Source organism: Prionailurus bengalensis, chromosome B4 (genome assembly GCF_016509475.1).
Source record: "Prionailurus bengalensis isolate Pbe53 chromosome B4, Fcat_Pben_1.1_paternal_pri, whole genome shotgun sequence".
NCBI lineage: Eukaryota > Metazoa > Chordata > Mammalia > Carnivora > Felidae > Prionailurus > Prionailurus bengalensis.
In genome coordinates, this window is record NC_057358.1 from 70,999,708 (window position 1) to 71,015,047 (window position 15,340).

General features: G+C 42.2%; 1 protein-coding gene across 1 annotated transcript in view; it reads left to right on the plus strand.

The window, feature by feature from the left end:
• Positions 1 to 3,598: 3,598 nt before the first annotated feature.
• Positions 3,599 to 15,340, plus strand: part of TMEM117 (transmembrane protein 117) — a 489,337-nt gene continuing 477,595 nt past the window's right edge. The window contains exons 1-2 of the mRNA XM_043563444.1: positions 3,599 to 3,937; positions 14,437 to 14,741. Coding sequence (XP_043419379.1) covers positions 14,465 to 14,741 — 277 coding nt within the window. The 5' untranslated portion in view covers positions 3,599 to 3,937; positions 14,437 to 14,464. The remainder of the gene's footprint in view (positions 3,938 to 14,436; positions 14,742 to 15,340) is intronic.

Sequence of the window (15,340 nt, forward strand, 5' to 3'; positions counted from 1 at the left end):
TTTCTTTTTTTTTTTTTTTAAATATAGAGCATAACTGTATTACTAACCTATGTGAGGTAAACAGAAACATCATCTCATGTGGTGACTTCTGATTTCTGCACTTTGGGGTCAGAATTTACAAAGGAATTATACATAAATAAGACACACTTCTAAGCCTGTCTGCAGGGTTGACTTTGTATGTAGAGGTGGAGTGAGAAGATGATTGGATAGTGTGATTTGAGAGTTTCCAATCATTGTCCTGACACTGTCTGAAGCTGTGGCCAATTTGCTGATATCCTCTATGGAAAAGAAATGGAAAAAAAAACTGTTTGGGTTACAGTAAGGATGGATTGAGTGAGAGATCTGAAGTTCCGCCATTTCGTTTCTTCCTGGGGCTTCTATCTACACCATTTCTAACACTGCTGGCCAACACTAGAGAAATAATTAATTTCTGTGAGTAAGGAATCACATTCTGTATACCAGACCAATAGATTTTGGCCCTGAGGAAAGTTTTCATGGAACATTAATGGGAAGGAAGGATGGTCTTTATTGACCACCTATTATGTACTTGACAGTGTATATATAGGCGTCTTACACACATTAGGGCATTTAAATCTCCCAACAGGTCTGTGTGGTAGTGACTGGGATGGAAAGAGACTGGAGAATGGGGAGCACAGTACCTAATCCTAAGTAGGATCTCTCCTTGAACTGGCCAAATGTCCTATGTTGGACTCGTAAGTCCATATTCAGATCTAATATGTCACCACTTCAGTGGTGAAGAAAGTGAGACCTAGGGATTCTTACTGATTTTTTTTTTTATAGTAGTTATAGCTAGGGTTGTGGTGGAACAGAATTCTCACCGATAATCCCTATTCTGGGTCTCCTGGCTGTAAAACCGGCACCCCTGTCCTGGAACATGGGGAGGAAGTGTAAGATGAGAGGTAAATGTGGATTGGCAAGTCCTTACTCCTTACTCCACCTCTCTGGCTAGTCATGAGGTCTTGCATGAGCGCCTCAGTCTTTGTGTGCCTTTTTCCTCTATTGCAGAGAGCAAACATTTTGATACATGGGATGGGCCTGGTAGACAACAAGCCTTCAGTAAGGTGAGCTATTATCGCTATGTGTGACTAGTGTGGCAAAGATCAAGTGCAGAGGCTGTTCCTCTGCCTGGTTCTTAGGACTGGACTGGGGACCTTGGGTGGCTGACAAAGCAAAGGGCACAAGCTTCTTAGTCAGTGGTAAATGGCTATTTTAGGATAATGGATGCTGAAGAAAACCTTGGTCATTTCAATATTTTGCCCCGAAGTGGTCCTGGGGAGTTATATTCTTTAAACCTGGAGATCCCTCAACTAAGAGCAAATAGTAAGCGTTAGTTGAGCTTATTCTTGAAATTATTATTAAAGAAAGCAAGGCCATATGTTAAGAATACAGGGATACAAAGGTAGGATAAACAAGCACGGTGCAACCGAGGGCAGACGTTTCAGTTCTGACTAAGTTAAGTTCATTTTAATGGACACCGTCTAATTCAACTGATTGTGAAGTAAAGTGAGCTCTATCTCTCACATAGTCAGAAAAGAAGCCGCTCATTGATTTTTACTTCACTATCCTCTGAAATATAGTATGTTTTACAGACTTTTAATGACAGGAAAAGTGCTTCTGTTTTGTTTTCTTTTGTTTCTTGAGGGCGAGGGGTTGGTTAACAAGCCATAGATATCAGTACTGTGCTGCATAGTTTGTGAAACTTTAATGTTTTCCAGTTTCAACTGACTGAAGACATCCTTGCTTTAAATGGAGATACAGGGTCGCCTGGGTGGCGCAGTCCGTTAAGCGTCCGACTTCAGCCAGGTCAAGATCTCGCGGTCCGGGAGTTCGAGCCCCGTGTCGGGCTCTGGGCTGATGGCTCAGAGCCTGGAGCCTGTTTCCGATTCTGTGTCTCCCTCTCTCTCTGCCCCTCCCCCGTTCATGCTCTGTCTCTCTCTGTCCCAAAAATAAATAAACGTTGAAAAAAAAAATTAAATGGAGATACAAAGAAAATATAGCACATGGAATCCATGTTAGACAGTTACACAGTTTAATCATCATTTGGAAAACAATCCTGATTATAATTATAAAAGCACTGTAGACTCTAATAATCTGTAGAATTAATCTACTATTTATTGGGCCATTACCATCATTCACTATGTTAGGTGTTGAGGATGCATTGGTAAGACTTAGTCTCTGCCTTTGAAGAGTTCATGGCTTAGTGGGGGAGAAAAAGACATGGTGAAAAAAGTACATTCAATGTAAGAAGTGTCATCGTAAAATGTACAAAGTGCTAGCATAGGAAACAGCTCCTTCTGGGAACACTTGTGAAAGCTTCACTAAAAAGAATCTTACCAAGCTAAGAGTTCCAGAAGATGATTACAAACTATGACTGTACTGTAGATACACGTGGTCATTCTTAGAAGCTTGAACATATGTCAAGCTAGTGAGAAGTATGGCAGTGAACTCCCAGTTATGCCTGTGTAGATTAGCTATACTGCAGGACTTGGGAGTGGCTCTCTCTGTCCCATCTCAAAATCTGCTGACATCTCAGCTCTCCCTCTTGCTACCCAGAACATTCCTGAATCATGCTGCCAGTCCAGGAGAGAGGCTATTTTTCTTCTCATATGTCTGCTATTGGAGGCATATAGGAATTATCCCATTTTCCATCTGACTATACCAACTAGGGATCACTTCCATTTGCACAGAATATCAGTATACTGGAAAGCACCTTTTAATACAGTATAAGCAGCTGGTAAACTGAGGTAGTAGTTGTTATTTGGTGTGGAAGGAAACAAAGGCCACACACACACATGTGATGGAGAAGAGGTTACATCAGAAAGAAAGGAATTGGTCAAATGTGGTCAAAGGTCTTCCTCTGCCATGCTACAGATAAAGCATTTAAGAATTACAGCATGATAGGTTCCTGAGAGCTTCAAGCTTCAACAATATTGCACATGTGTGTGCTTCTGATATATGTATGCATAACTGTATGTATGAATGTATGTGTGATTGTATACGTGTGTATGGGTATATATGCATGTGTACATATATCTGTCCATTTCTAAGTGTGTGTGAATGTGTGTGGGTTTATAAATATGTGAACAAATGTGTGACTATATTTGCGTGGGGTGTGCCAGACCGGACAGGCTGGAAAGTAAGTGTATGGAAAGTAAGTGTAAGACTACTCATGTCCTCCCGGGCTGTCTCTCCCCACCCCACCTCCACATCGCCAACTGGCAAAAGCAGAAAGGATGCTCTATATGACCTGAGACTGCATTAGAAAGTTTGCACTTCTTTGAGGCTATTCCACCTGGGAATCTCATTGGTTCCCTGCAGGATGGTGGATTTTGCAAGAAGTCTGCGGATTCCCCCAGGACGAAGGGACTGCTGCTGACACGCTAGGCTGAAGCCAACCGCACCCCCCCCCCCACCCCAGTCCACCCCCAATCCCACCCCGCCCCCGCCTCCGCCGCTTCCCAAGTGGTCCTGGGTCTGCAGCCGCCTGCTCTGCAGAGGCGGGCCCGGCCGGGGCGGGCTCGGCGCGGCGCGCGCGGCCCGCGGGCTGGAGTCGGCCCGCGGCGCAGGCGGGAGGGGAGCGGGAGGGCGGGGGCGGCGGCGGCGGGAGGCCATGCCTCCAGCTGCGGAGGCTGCCGAACAGCTGGAGCCATCGCGGTCACCTGCGCGGCGCCGTCGCCGTCGCCCTTGCGCCCCGGCTGCCCGGCCCGCGGCCGGCGGACTTTGCGGAGGGCGCCCGGCGTAGGCGGCGGCGAGTGTGGGCCGAGCCGGTATTTATAGCTCGGTGACAGCAGCGGCGGCAGCGACGCCGGCGGGCCGTCTCGCCGCTCTTCCCAGCGAGGCCGCCGGCGCGGCGGAGGGCTGTGCTCGCCCGGCTCTCCGGTGTTGCAGACACCCCGCGCCCGCGCGGCCCCAGCCGGTGAGTACGCGGGCCCGGGCGCTGGGCGCGCCTCCCCCGCCGCTCGGGCCGGCCGCAGCGGAGCCCTGCTAGCCCGGCCGCCCCCTCGTCCCTGCCCGCGAATGCGGAAGCGGCCGCGGCCCCCAGTCCCCCAGTTCCCCCGGCGCGTTTCCTCGGTTCCCGAGGATGGCACGCCAGGAGGCAGGGTAAAGTGTCAAGCGTGGGGGGGTGGGGGGTGGGAAGAGGCGGTAACGGATGCACCGGTCCTTTTCCGAAAGGGCAGTTGAGACTCCTAGGTGGAAGGCTGTCGGTGAGGAACCCTGGAACTCCGGGGCTCCCAGGGTTACCAGGACAGACCTTGAACTTTCCTCGCTTCGCTGATTACTAGCACGGGAGCGCTGGAGAAGCACTACGTATTGTTTGTTAATTAAATTAACAGGTTGCTGTTTTGGGGCGTTCTCCATAAAAGCAAAAAAGCAAAAAAACAAAACTTGAGTGTTTACTAACTTTATTGTGGCTAAAGAAAGCTATTTGGCGATTCCTATTTTTGAAAATGCCATAGGCCCACAAGTGTGGTAGGTCCATGTGGTAACACTTGGGCTACCATTATTCATTCTGCCCTCTGTGGAACAATGAACTGTGTGTATGGGTGTGAGAGAGGGTAGTAAACATCACATGCTTGTTTTAGTATTTGTGTGTCTAATGAACCAAAAAAAAAAGGGTATGTTGAACAAATATATTTACCCCTCATTATAAATGACATACTGTTTGAAATCCATAGAAGGACTTCTAGGAAGATTTCAGGGTTTAGTTTTGTCTTCAGAAAACATTCCTTACAATTTATTGAATATAAAGAATAGTAGAATCTCTGTAAGAACTATTTTTGTTGTAAAGTTTTTAATTTTTTACCATGCCTACACTTCCTAACACCGCCCCCTCCCCCATCTATGTAGTTTAAAAGCAAATATGGATTTCGAAATTTTAACTTGGGTGTTTATACCCACTCCTATTCCACCTCCATTTGATCCTTTGCTCAGAAACCAATACTTGTCTATTTTATTTAATATGCTTCTTTAAACTGCCAGCTATTTAAAAAATAATTTCAGATATGAATGAATTTTACTTTGTTCTTGAACTATTATTTTCTTTGGTGTTTGTTTAGATTCTTTATCATAAACAGATATCGCTAAAAAGAGCTCTAAGCATTTTTAAAGAATTAATTGGTGAATATGTTTCCACTTTATGACATGAAAGTGTTCATAAATACTTTGCCATTTTAATGAAAAGTTAACTAATTAGAGAGAACTCCAGACCTACTTTGCTTCAGCTTCTCTGTTTTAAAAACTTGTGTGGTTTAGAACTTTGTTATCCCAAAGACTGCAGGATAAGAACAAGGAAAGAAAATCATTTAAACGTTGAAAACGATATGAAGAGAAAGTCTAGGAAGGGATTTATGGATATGATCCTCTAAATTAGCAAGGGTACTACAAATACCATCCTGGTATCTATGTAAAGTCACTTAGGGTGGTTTCATTGATTGACTTAAAAGGTTGCTTTTTATTTAAAAGGCTGTGTGGTCTCTGGTATTGGACCAAAAGCAAGAAGTTCCAACTTAGTTCTGTTATTATTGCGATTTGTGTTTTTAAAACCTGTATTAAGCGTTCGCATTATGTAGAATGCTATATGTAATCTCCTCATGCCTGCCTTTCACCTAACATTTCAGGATAATATACCAAGACCTTAGGGCTGGTCCAGGCAAATGTATATTTGGTTTCTCCATTTTTCTGCCATGTGTCCTTTTATAGACTTGAATATCCCCTTATCCAGAGTTTGTTCTCTCTGGAATGGAATCTTCAGTATTTTTTGTTTTTTGTTTTTTGTTTTCTTCTTACTCAAGGCTGGTTCATTATCCCATCATGATCCATAAATTTTTTTTTCATTTATTAATTCAATAGCAAATATTTGTTGAATGCCTACTAGGTACCAGTTATTACCTAGTACTTAATGGTTCCTAGTGCCCCTGCTTCCTTCCCATTGGAACTTTAGTCTGTATTTTATACTTCTTGGTGTAGGGACCATAGTAGTTATTGAGAATTTTGACTTTGGGGTCATAGAGGTACTTCTCCTGTTTCCACTGGTTGGTACCTATATGACCTTGGGCAGATTATAACCTTTCTGAGTCTCCACTCCTTTATTGGTAAAGCCAAAGGGCTGGTATAAGGACTAATTGAGGTACTGAATGAAAAGTACTTGCCTAACATATAAAAAGCACTAAGAAATGTTAATGATTATTGTGCTGTCCATGTCTGCTTCGGTGGTGTTCCTCTCAGGAAATGGCAGTTCCAGTCTGGGTTTTGCCAGGCCCTGTCCACATCCAATCCATCACCTAACTGTCGTCAGCTCTTCCGTTTAAATGTCTAGAAGTTCATACATTTCCAAACACCAGACAGAAATGTGGCCCTTCTGACATGTAACTCACATGTGTCACTCAGTCTCCTGTTTCCCGAATCACACAAGGGAAAGCCCACACACATTGGACGGCCTCAAGGCCAGATCACTAAAGGCCACCTCACAATCGGATGCTACGTTGCAGGCTCCATCTCCTTTCACACTCCCCTGCATCCACACTCTATCCAGTCACACTAGCTTTTTTGCTCTTCCTTAAATGTGCTAATCATTCACTCAGCACAGATTTTTGCAATGTTTTGTTCTCTGTGTCTAGGTCCCTCTTTCCCAGATACCTGCTTGCTTCCCTCCCTTCTTTGAGGTTCTGTCCAAATGTCACCTTATAGTGAAGCCTACTTTAATTTCCCTCCCTGCTGACATTCCCCAGTAACTTCCTCCATCACCTTACAGCTTTTTAAAATATTATGTATCTATTTTCTTTTCTGTTTAACGTCTGTTTCCCTCAGTGAGACTGTAAGATGCAAAACAACAGGAGTGTCATCTGTTAGCAACCCTGATGGGTAGGCCAGTGCCTGGCACAAATAAGCAACTGGTAAATGTTGAACAAATGAATGATGAATGTTATCATGGAATTAACACTTTCTAAATACGATTTTGGACAAGTAGCTTAAGCTTTCTGAGCCTCAACTTCAATATTTGCACAGTAAAGATAGCATTCATCCTTTACCTTGTACAGTTGCATTAAAAATACTTTAATGGTGAGAATAACATAAAAAATCACTCCGTAAACGTAATGTGTAGGTGCTATTACCATCATGCTCATTATTAGTGGGAATGACCAAGACTCGTTTGTATTTTAACAGTGGCCTTCAGGGTAGGAAGTGGCTGGAAATGACCAGGCACTTTACAGATGAAATCTCCTTAGGTCTTCACTACAGTGCTCTGAGTGAAGTACTTTTACTGGGATTTTACTGGCGAAGAAGTGGAATCTCCAAGAGGTTAGGGATTTGCCCAAGGTCACAGAGCTAGTAAGTAGCAGTTAGAACTGGACCATATTCCTCCCAGCACATGAGGCTGCCCTTTGAAAAACTCATGCTCTTGATTCCTTTGAATCATTCTAGTGTCATTCTAATGGTGTGGTTTTGCCTGTTAAAAACACTAAAAGGTAAAATGTGATATAAATATAGGCTGCTATCCTTATTTATCTTTTAAGGAAAAAATATTAAGCAGTTTTAAACTGTGTCTGCCTTTTGGAGTAGAATTTTATTTTATTTTATTTTATTTTATTTTATTTTATTTTATTTTATTTTATTATTTTCTTAATGCTCATTTATTTTTGAGAGAGAGAGAAAGACAGAGTGCGAGCAGGGGAGGGGCAAGGAGAGAGGGAGACACAGAATCCAAAGCAGGCTCCAGGCTTTGAGTTGTCAGCACAGAGCCCGATGCAGGGCTTGAACTCACAAACTGTGAGGTCATGACCTGAACTGAAGTCGGGGACTTAACCAACTGAGCCACCTAGGCTCCCCTGGACATAGAATTTTAAAAGCAATTATCCTAGGGATTAAACGAAATGATTGTAAACAGTGTTCTGTGAACTGCAAAGAACTTTAAATACTATGCTAGAACTAGGGTAATTGAAGAAAGGAGGCTCTTCTTTGTCTTGTAGCCTTTAAGTTTGTCTTGTACTAAAACAGCCAAGAATGGCCCAAAGTACAGCTGTATGTGTCACAAAGTGCATACCACAAAAAGTAAAGTACTGGAAGTCTTTTTAAAAATTATTTTTCAAGAGATTGGTTTCAAGGTGCCAGGCTACAGTTTATACTCTTGGCACAGTCATCTTTTCAAAGCCCTTTAATAAGAGCTGAGAGGTTCCAGGTGAATTTTCAGACATAAATGCTAAGGAGCTTCAAAAAACTTGGAGAGATTCTTTTTTTATTTTAGACCGGTGCCCTTCACAATGGAAGTGCCCTGTGCATGTTACCTGGTTAGGTGTTACTAGATGCTGAGACCTGTATTCGCAGGCCTGTGCACTCAGTGTACTCTACCTGGCCAGTAGTAGTGTCTTTTGTAGAGCATTAATTCATCAAGGACTTTTCCAGATGCATCCGTAAATTAAAAAAAAAAAAAATTTTTTTTAAATAAAATAATGTTTATTTGTTTTTGAGAGACAGAGAGAGCCTGAGTACAAGCAGGGGACGGGTAGAGAGAGAGGGAGACACAGAATCTGAAGCAGGCTCCAGGCTCTGAGTTGTCAGCACAGAGCCTGACTCAGGGCTCGAACTCACAAACCGTGAGATCATGACCTGCGTTGAAGTCAGATGCCCAATCGAGTAAGCTACCCAGGTGCCCCAATTTTTAAAAATGTAAGGGTAAACTCCATATTTTAAAAAAAAATTTTAATGTTTATTTTTGAGAGAGAGAGAGAGAGAGAGAGCATGAGCAGGGGAGGGACAGAGAGAGAGGGAGAATCTGAAGCAGGCTTCAGGCTCTGAGCTGTCAGCACTGGGCTCGAACTCATGAACAGTGAGATCATGAACTGAGCCAAAGTCGGACGCTTAACCGACTGAGCCACCCAGGTGCCCCTGCCAGGCGCCCCAAGGGTGTCCTCCATCTTAATCAGACTTGTTATTATGCAAGAACTGTTGCCTGAGCCAGGGTCCCTTCTGAGAAAAATGAAATTCACCCTCCTTCAGTGTTTTCCTTTATTCGTAAAGACTCTAATAAGTGATGGAGGCAGGGTACTCTGGTTCAGTCAGATTATTACAACGATTCTTGGGGGATCTATTTTGTTGTAGTCCACGACCTGATTATCTTTTACTTAAACTGTTGAAGTTGCCTATAAACTTATTTTCCCCACTTTCACTATGCCTCATACCAAGTTTTCATGATCTAAGCTGACAGAGAATTCTCTCCCAAATTCTGCTCTAGTCAGTTATATCACTTTTCAGTTCTGAAACTTTTCATTCTCTGGTCTCTATTCAGTAAAATACACAACAACACTTTTGCCTATGTTCCTTGAATTGGCCCCAAATTATCCTTGCCTCTCACAAGATGCCCTCAAGCACTCTGTGCTCCAGCCACACAGAACTCCAGATGCACCTCCTACAAATGAAGAAGAAAGTCTCTTCTCTGCCTTTGTTCAGTGCCCTCCCAACTTGAGTATCCTTACCTCTTTCCCATTTTTCCTTTGAATACCTCTCCATTCTTTGCCTTTAGATTAGCCGAAATACAATACTTGTAGTAAGATGTATAGGATTCCTAATATCTATGATAAATATTAGTCCATCTAGAGCTGGAAACCATGACTGGAGGCCTGCGGATTATCAGTGTAAAGTTCCAGCCTGTAGCCAACCAACTTCTTCAATCACTGCTATAATGTGGAAAAGCAGAGGCTTCCAAGATATTGGTAGTGACATCTACCTAATCATGTCATTACTTACAAGAGGGAAGTGAATGGTGTGGATTAATCTAGCTCTCAGAGATGTGTTCTTTTTAGGCATAGTTGGAAAATCACAGAATGAGCATCAGTGATACATTGCAAAAGAACAAGCAGATCAACTCAACTACTTACACTTGATGCTCGGAGAACAAAATTCAAGCAATCCTGTAGTCAGTTACGTGACCCCGATTCTTTCTGATCATGCTAGCCAGGTCCGCTGGAATAGTATGAGTAGACTCATTCATCCTAGAAGTACTGTGAATCTTTTATATCACACAGATTCGTTATCAGAAACTTCCTAACCAACACGTAATGGGTAAGATTTTGGAATTTTTTTCCTTTAAGTGGGAAGGCCTGGTGTAGAGCGTTAATGACAAGTGGCTTGGATTTGTATCCTGGTTTTGGCCCAGACCCATTTTGTTATTTGGTACAGATTACAAAATTCGTAGGTCTCAGGTTCAAATTTGTAAAAATAAGAGTATTTTCTTCATTGGGCTGCTGTGCAATTTAAATAAAATTTGTAAAGCTCATTAGCATAGTGTCCTGGTATATGGTTAAGTACTCAATGTTAGCCCTAGTGATAATGATGATAATGCAGAACCTGTGTAAAATGAGGTGTTGTTGGGTGGGATCAGGGGTGAGTCAGCGTGGCAATTTTTGGGTTACAGTGCTTTTTTTCTCCTTTTTTTTTGTTAGTGAGAGGTAATGGCAGGTTGCTGTGTCTCCTCATCTTGCCTGAACAATAAGGAGGCTTTTCTTTCTAAGTGAACCGCTCACCCCTCCCCATCTAGTAGATGTCCATCGATTGCCCACTTTGAGCCCGTCCCCGTGCTGTGCCCTGGAAGTGAACAGCCCTTCACTGAGGATCTTATGACCCAGTGAGGGAGACAAACACATAAATCGATAATTTTACTATAATATACTAAGACCTAAGATAGATCACATTTATTTAAGATAAAAGCTCAGCTTTGGTGGCAGAATTGAGTTTAAAGAAATTAAAAGGGTTTGTAGACTATGAATACTGTGTAGCATAGTCAGTTTGAACCATTTCAATCCTGGATTATTAGCACTAGAGTCACTGAATGATCATATTGCTTTATGTGAACTACAGAAGTGAAAACAGTTTTGGTGCTTTGCATGCCTGGTACCTAGGGCTGAGATGACTAGGCAAGCTTTGGGTGACCTTGTGGATGAAGTCAGGAAGTGGGGATAAGTAGAAGTTTCATTCAAGTTATTATGTAGGTTTTGAAATTTGGGACCCCCTGAAAGACCTCACTTCAGCTTTGGCATATGAAACAAGAATAAATATCAGCCATGTTTAGCATAAAATAGACCAGTAATTCTGCTGGTCTGTGAGTCACTGAATCTGTTTGTGGAAATAAAGACTAGCCTGCAGACCTGATGGGAAATATTTATTGGAAGAAACACTTTCAGCTTTATGATATATTAGATCAAGGGCTAGGAATGGATTTGGATTCAGATGTTGGCTCTTCCACTTCCTGGATGTGGATAGGCAGCAACCACTCTGATCTTTGTTTACGTGTAACCTGGGGGTGATGGTACCATTCATAGCATGCCTGTGGGAGTTCAGGTCAACAAGTACAGGATTGTTGCTCAACTCTACAGTTCTCTGTCTTGAAATAATATAAGTACTGGAGAGGAACAGCTGTCTCCCAACTTTTTTGAATGTTCTAATTCAGTTTGGGCACGTGGACATTACATAGCTCACTAAACAAGATTCTAAAGTTAAAAACAACAATGATAAAATAAGTATATGCTAACCCTTCACAAAGCATTTATTCAATAAGCAATCAAGATCCTATGTATTCAGTGTTCTGAATCCTGCTGCCTTGCTTGTATGTGGGTGGGGGGAAAGGAGGTGGTGGGGCAACTACAAGAGAATTCTGCATTGGTAAGAGAAGCAACCTAGAAACCTGTTTAACTTCATAGATGTTACTCATGCCTTGTTCTGATGGGCATGTAGGAGTGAGTCCTGCTTCAAGACTCATTGGCCTTGAGATGATTTCTATGTAGTCTCTCGTGATAGCGGTCTTTGGACATTTCTAAAAACATTGCATGAAATTGAATTGACAACTCATTCTGGCATCCTTGCATACTGAATATCATGAAAATGCATGATGCTCATTTTTGTTCTTCACCACTTTGCTCTCTTTCATGTGATAACCAACTACTGCTATACTTACTGGATGATGAACTTCACATTAGAAAACAAAATCTTGGGGTGCCTGGGTAGCTCAGTCGGTTAAGCATCCTACTTCCACTCAGGTCATGATCTTGCAGTTCGTGAATTTGAGCCCTGGGTCGGACTCTGTGCTGGCAGCTCAAAGCCCGGAGTCTGCTTGGGATTCTGTGTCTCCCTCTCTCTCTGTCCCTTCCCTGCTCATGCTGTCTCAAAAATAAACATAAAAAGAGAAAAAAATCCTTGTGCAGTTGCCATTTCTAAGTTGTCTGAGCCGCAGCCCCTGGGAACAGACATTTCAGAGTATTCACAAAGATCACGAGGGACTTGAAATTGTTTAGAAGGCACAGAGACTATCTGTTTTACTGAGTTATATTTCCAGTCCTTTTGTGTGTTTACATTGTTTTTCTGAAATAGTTAAGTCTTCATTAACTTAGATTGTGGGTTTGATTGATATCCATCACCCCAGAGTGTTGGACAGGACTTGGGAGCCTGGGATCCTATTCTCAGGTCTTCCATTGACTTAGAGTCACTTCAGGCTTGTGGCTTGATCTTTGTGCTTTTAGTCATGTGGAAATGAGAATATCTGTCAATGGGAAATTTATCAATTTACCAAAGTGCTCCGGATTTGTGAAGGTTTCTTCCACTTACGTATTTTTTGCCTGGGTATAGAAGTATACTCTATAGAGTTAATATAATCATCTCTGGAGAAGAATGTGTCTCCAGAAAGCATTCAAGGGATGACATCCCTGGGGCTGGGCCCTGTGTCTTTCTAAGGCAGGGGAAATGCCTGGAACTGACTGGGTGATTTGGCTCTACAGTTGACTTCAGAGGCTCAGATAAGAGCTCTGCTGGCTGACTTTGGGCCAGTTACATAATCTGTGTGAGCCTCAGTTCCCTCCCTGTAAAATGAGGTGATGGGAATGATAATGACAGTATTTCAGAAGGTTGTTATGATAAAAAAAATAATTTAATGATGCATGTAGACATCCAACACAGAGCCTGGATGTCATATGCCATAGGCTTTGTAAGGGTCCCTTTTTTCTCCCAGTTCTAAACAAACTGAGAAAGGAGAGAAAAGAATTGGCAGATTTCAGTGACATTACTACCTTTATTGTTATGTTTTGATCTCAGCTTTTATTTAGCTTTGTTGCTGAAATCATAGAGATATAGCTTAGTCTGAGCACCAGATGGGTTCACCAAAACTGCATCCCACAATTGGATAGACTTAATAACAACCAGTCACAGCCTTGGCGAATCTAATGCAGGCTTGTGTTCTTTATAGGCAGGCTGCCTCCCAAAGAGAAAGGAGGAGGTGAGCAAGATTTTGGAAGTGGGGTCTGCACAAAAGAGTTTTAAGAAAGCTCTTTACTCTCAATGCACCTCGAGGTTAGGACTCACAGATAGAGGCATAGTATGTATTTTGCAATGCCTCTGTGCCTTTCCAAATGCCTATATTGAGCATTCTTGCCTTCTCCACTGGGGGAAAATTCCTACTAATCCTTCAGCCCTGAACTTGGGTTTGTCCTCTGTGCAGTCTTCCCCTTTTTCCTCACTTCCCACCAGCAGAACTGTCCAGTCCCTCCTGCATGTAACTCACTACTGTACTATAGACTCAGCTATTTCATAAGACTTATTATGTGTTGAGATTATTTGACAACTAGTCTATGAACCTTTGTATAAAAGTCCATACACAACATATAGGAAAAGGTCTGAGAGTACAGATTATTAAGGGATCATGCTGAGGAGAGGGATTGGGGCAGAGGAAGATGTTTATTTTTTGTTCCTATGTGCTCAGTTTGCTTCTACATTGCTTTCATTTTTTAAACGACTCTATATTATGATTGTAACCTAAAAATAGTAATCTAAAAGAGGAAAAGCATTGTGTTGTGTTTTTGCCCTGCATTTCCTCCTGAGGTGACCTCTACAGGTCATCTCAGTCATCACCCCACCCCGATTTTGGACAATCTTTTTCTGCCCTCTCATGTCCCTTCTCCCCCTGCTCTTTCATTCTCCTTCTTTTCCACATCCCCCATGTGGTCAGAGGTAGGATTAGATGGCAGCCAAGGGACAATATTTATTTTCCTCAATCTCAGACATGACTTGGGACCATGAGAGGAGCAGGTAGCATTTAAAAAAAATTTTTTTTTTAATGTTTATTTCTTTTTTGACAGAGAAAGAGAGAGAGAGTGAGAGAGCAAGCTGGGGAGGGGCAGAGATAGCAGGAGACACAGAATCTGAAGCTGGCTCTACTGTCAGCACAGAGCCCGATGCGGGGCTTGATCTCAATAACTGTGAGATCACAACCTGAGCTGAAATCAGGAGTTGGACGTTTAACCCACTGAGCCACCCAGGAGCCCCTGGTAGCATCTTTTCTAAATGCCTGTTTATCGAGCTGTTACGAATCAGAACAGATAATAGGAAGAGAGACTATTTGTTTTTCTGCTCTAACCCTATGTATCTTTTCTTACACAGGTAAACAACGGAATTGAAGTTTTGAAGGATGGGTAAAGACTTTCGTTATTATTTCCAGCATCCCTGGTCTCGCTTGATCGTGGCTTACTTGGTGATCTTCTTTAACTTCTTAATATTTGCCGAGGACCCAGTTTCTCATAGCCAAACAGAAGCCAATGTTATTGTTGTTGGAAACTGTTTTTCATTTGTAACAAATAAATACCCTAGAGGAGTTGGCTGGAGGATCCTGAAGGTGCTTCTATGGCTACTTGCCATTCTCATAGGACTAATAGCTGGCAAATTTCTGTTCCATCAGCGTTTGTTTGGTAAGTACCTGTGAAATGTAAGGTTGATAATGACTGAATTCTATTCTTCAAGATAGAGCCCTGTTATTTCTAAATGCCAGTTTAAGATGCATTTTAGTTTTCCCTCTAGCCTTAATTTGCTGTGAGCTGTTGGAGCTGGGTTCTTCTGCTGCTCTTTGCCCAGTGGTGTACTTTCCTGTGGCCTCAGGAAAATTAACATGAGGATTACTTTTACCTCATGTTAATTTAAAAAAAAACGGCTTTAGAGCCTAAATTAATGTGTGTGTAATCTTTTTAGAGAAGACATGAAAATAGCTCTTTTCCCATAAACAGTACCTAAGTATGTTATCATGAAGAGTTTGCCTTCATGTCATACCATGAGTTCATTAAAGTAGCTTAACCATTGCTCATATATTTACATATATTATTCATTCTGAGAATAAGAATGGCAACTCTAACTTTTTTACCATTTTTCTTTCCTTTTTTGTTTTTATTTTGAACATTGGCTTGAGGATGTTTATTTTTGAGCCTATTCAACCACAGAACAGTATATTAGCACAGAATCCTTTGATAGTAAGCAATAGACAAAGAAAAAAACACTAAAATAGTTCAAGCTAAAA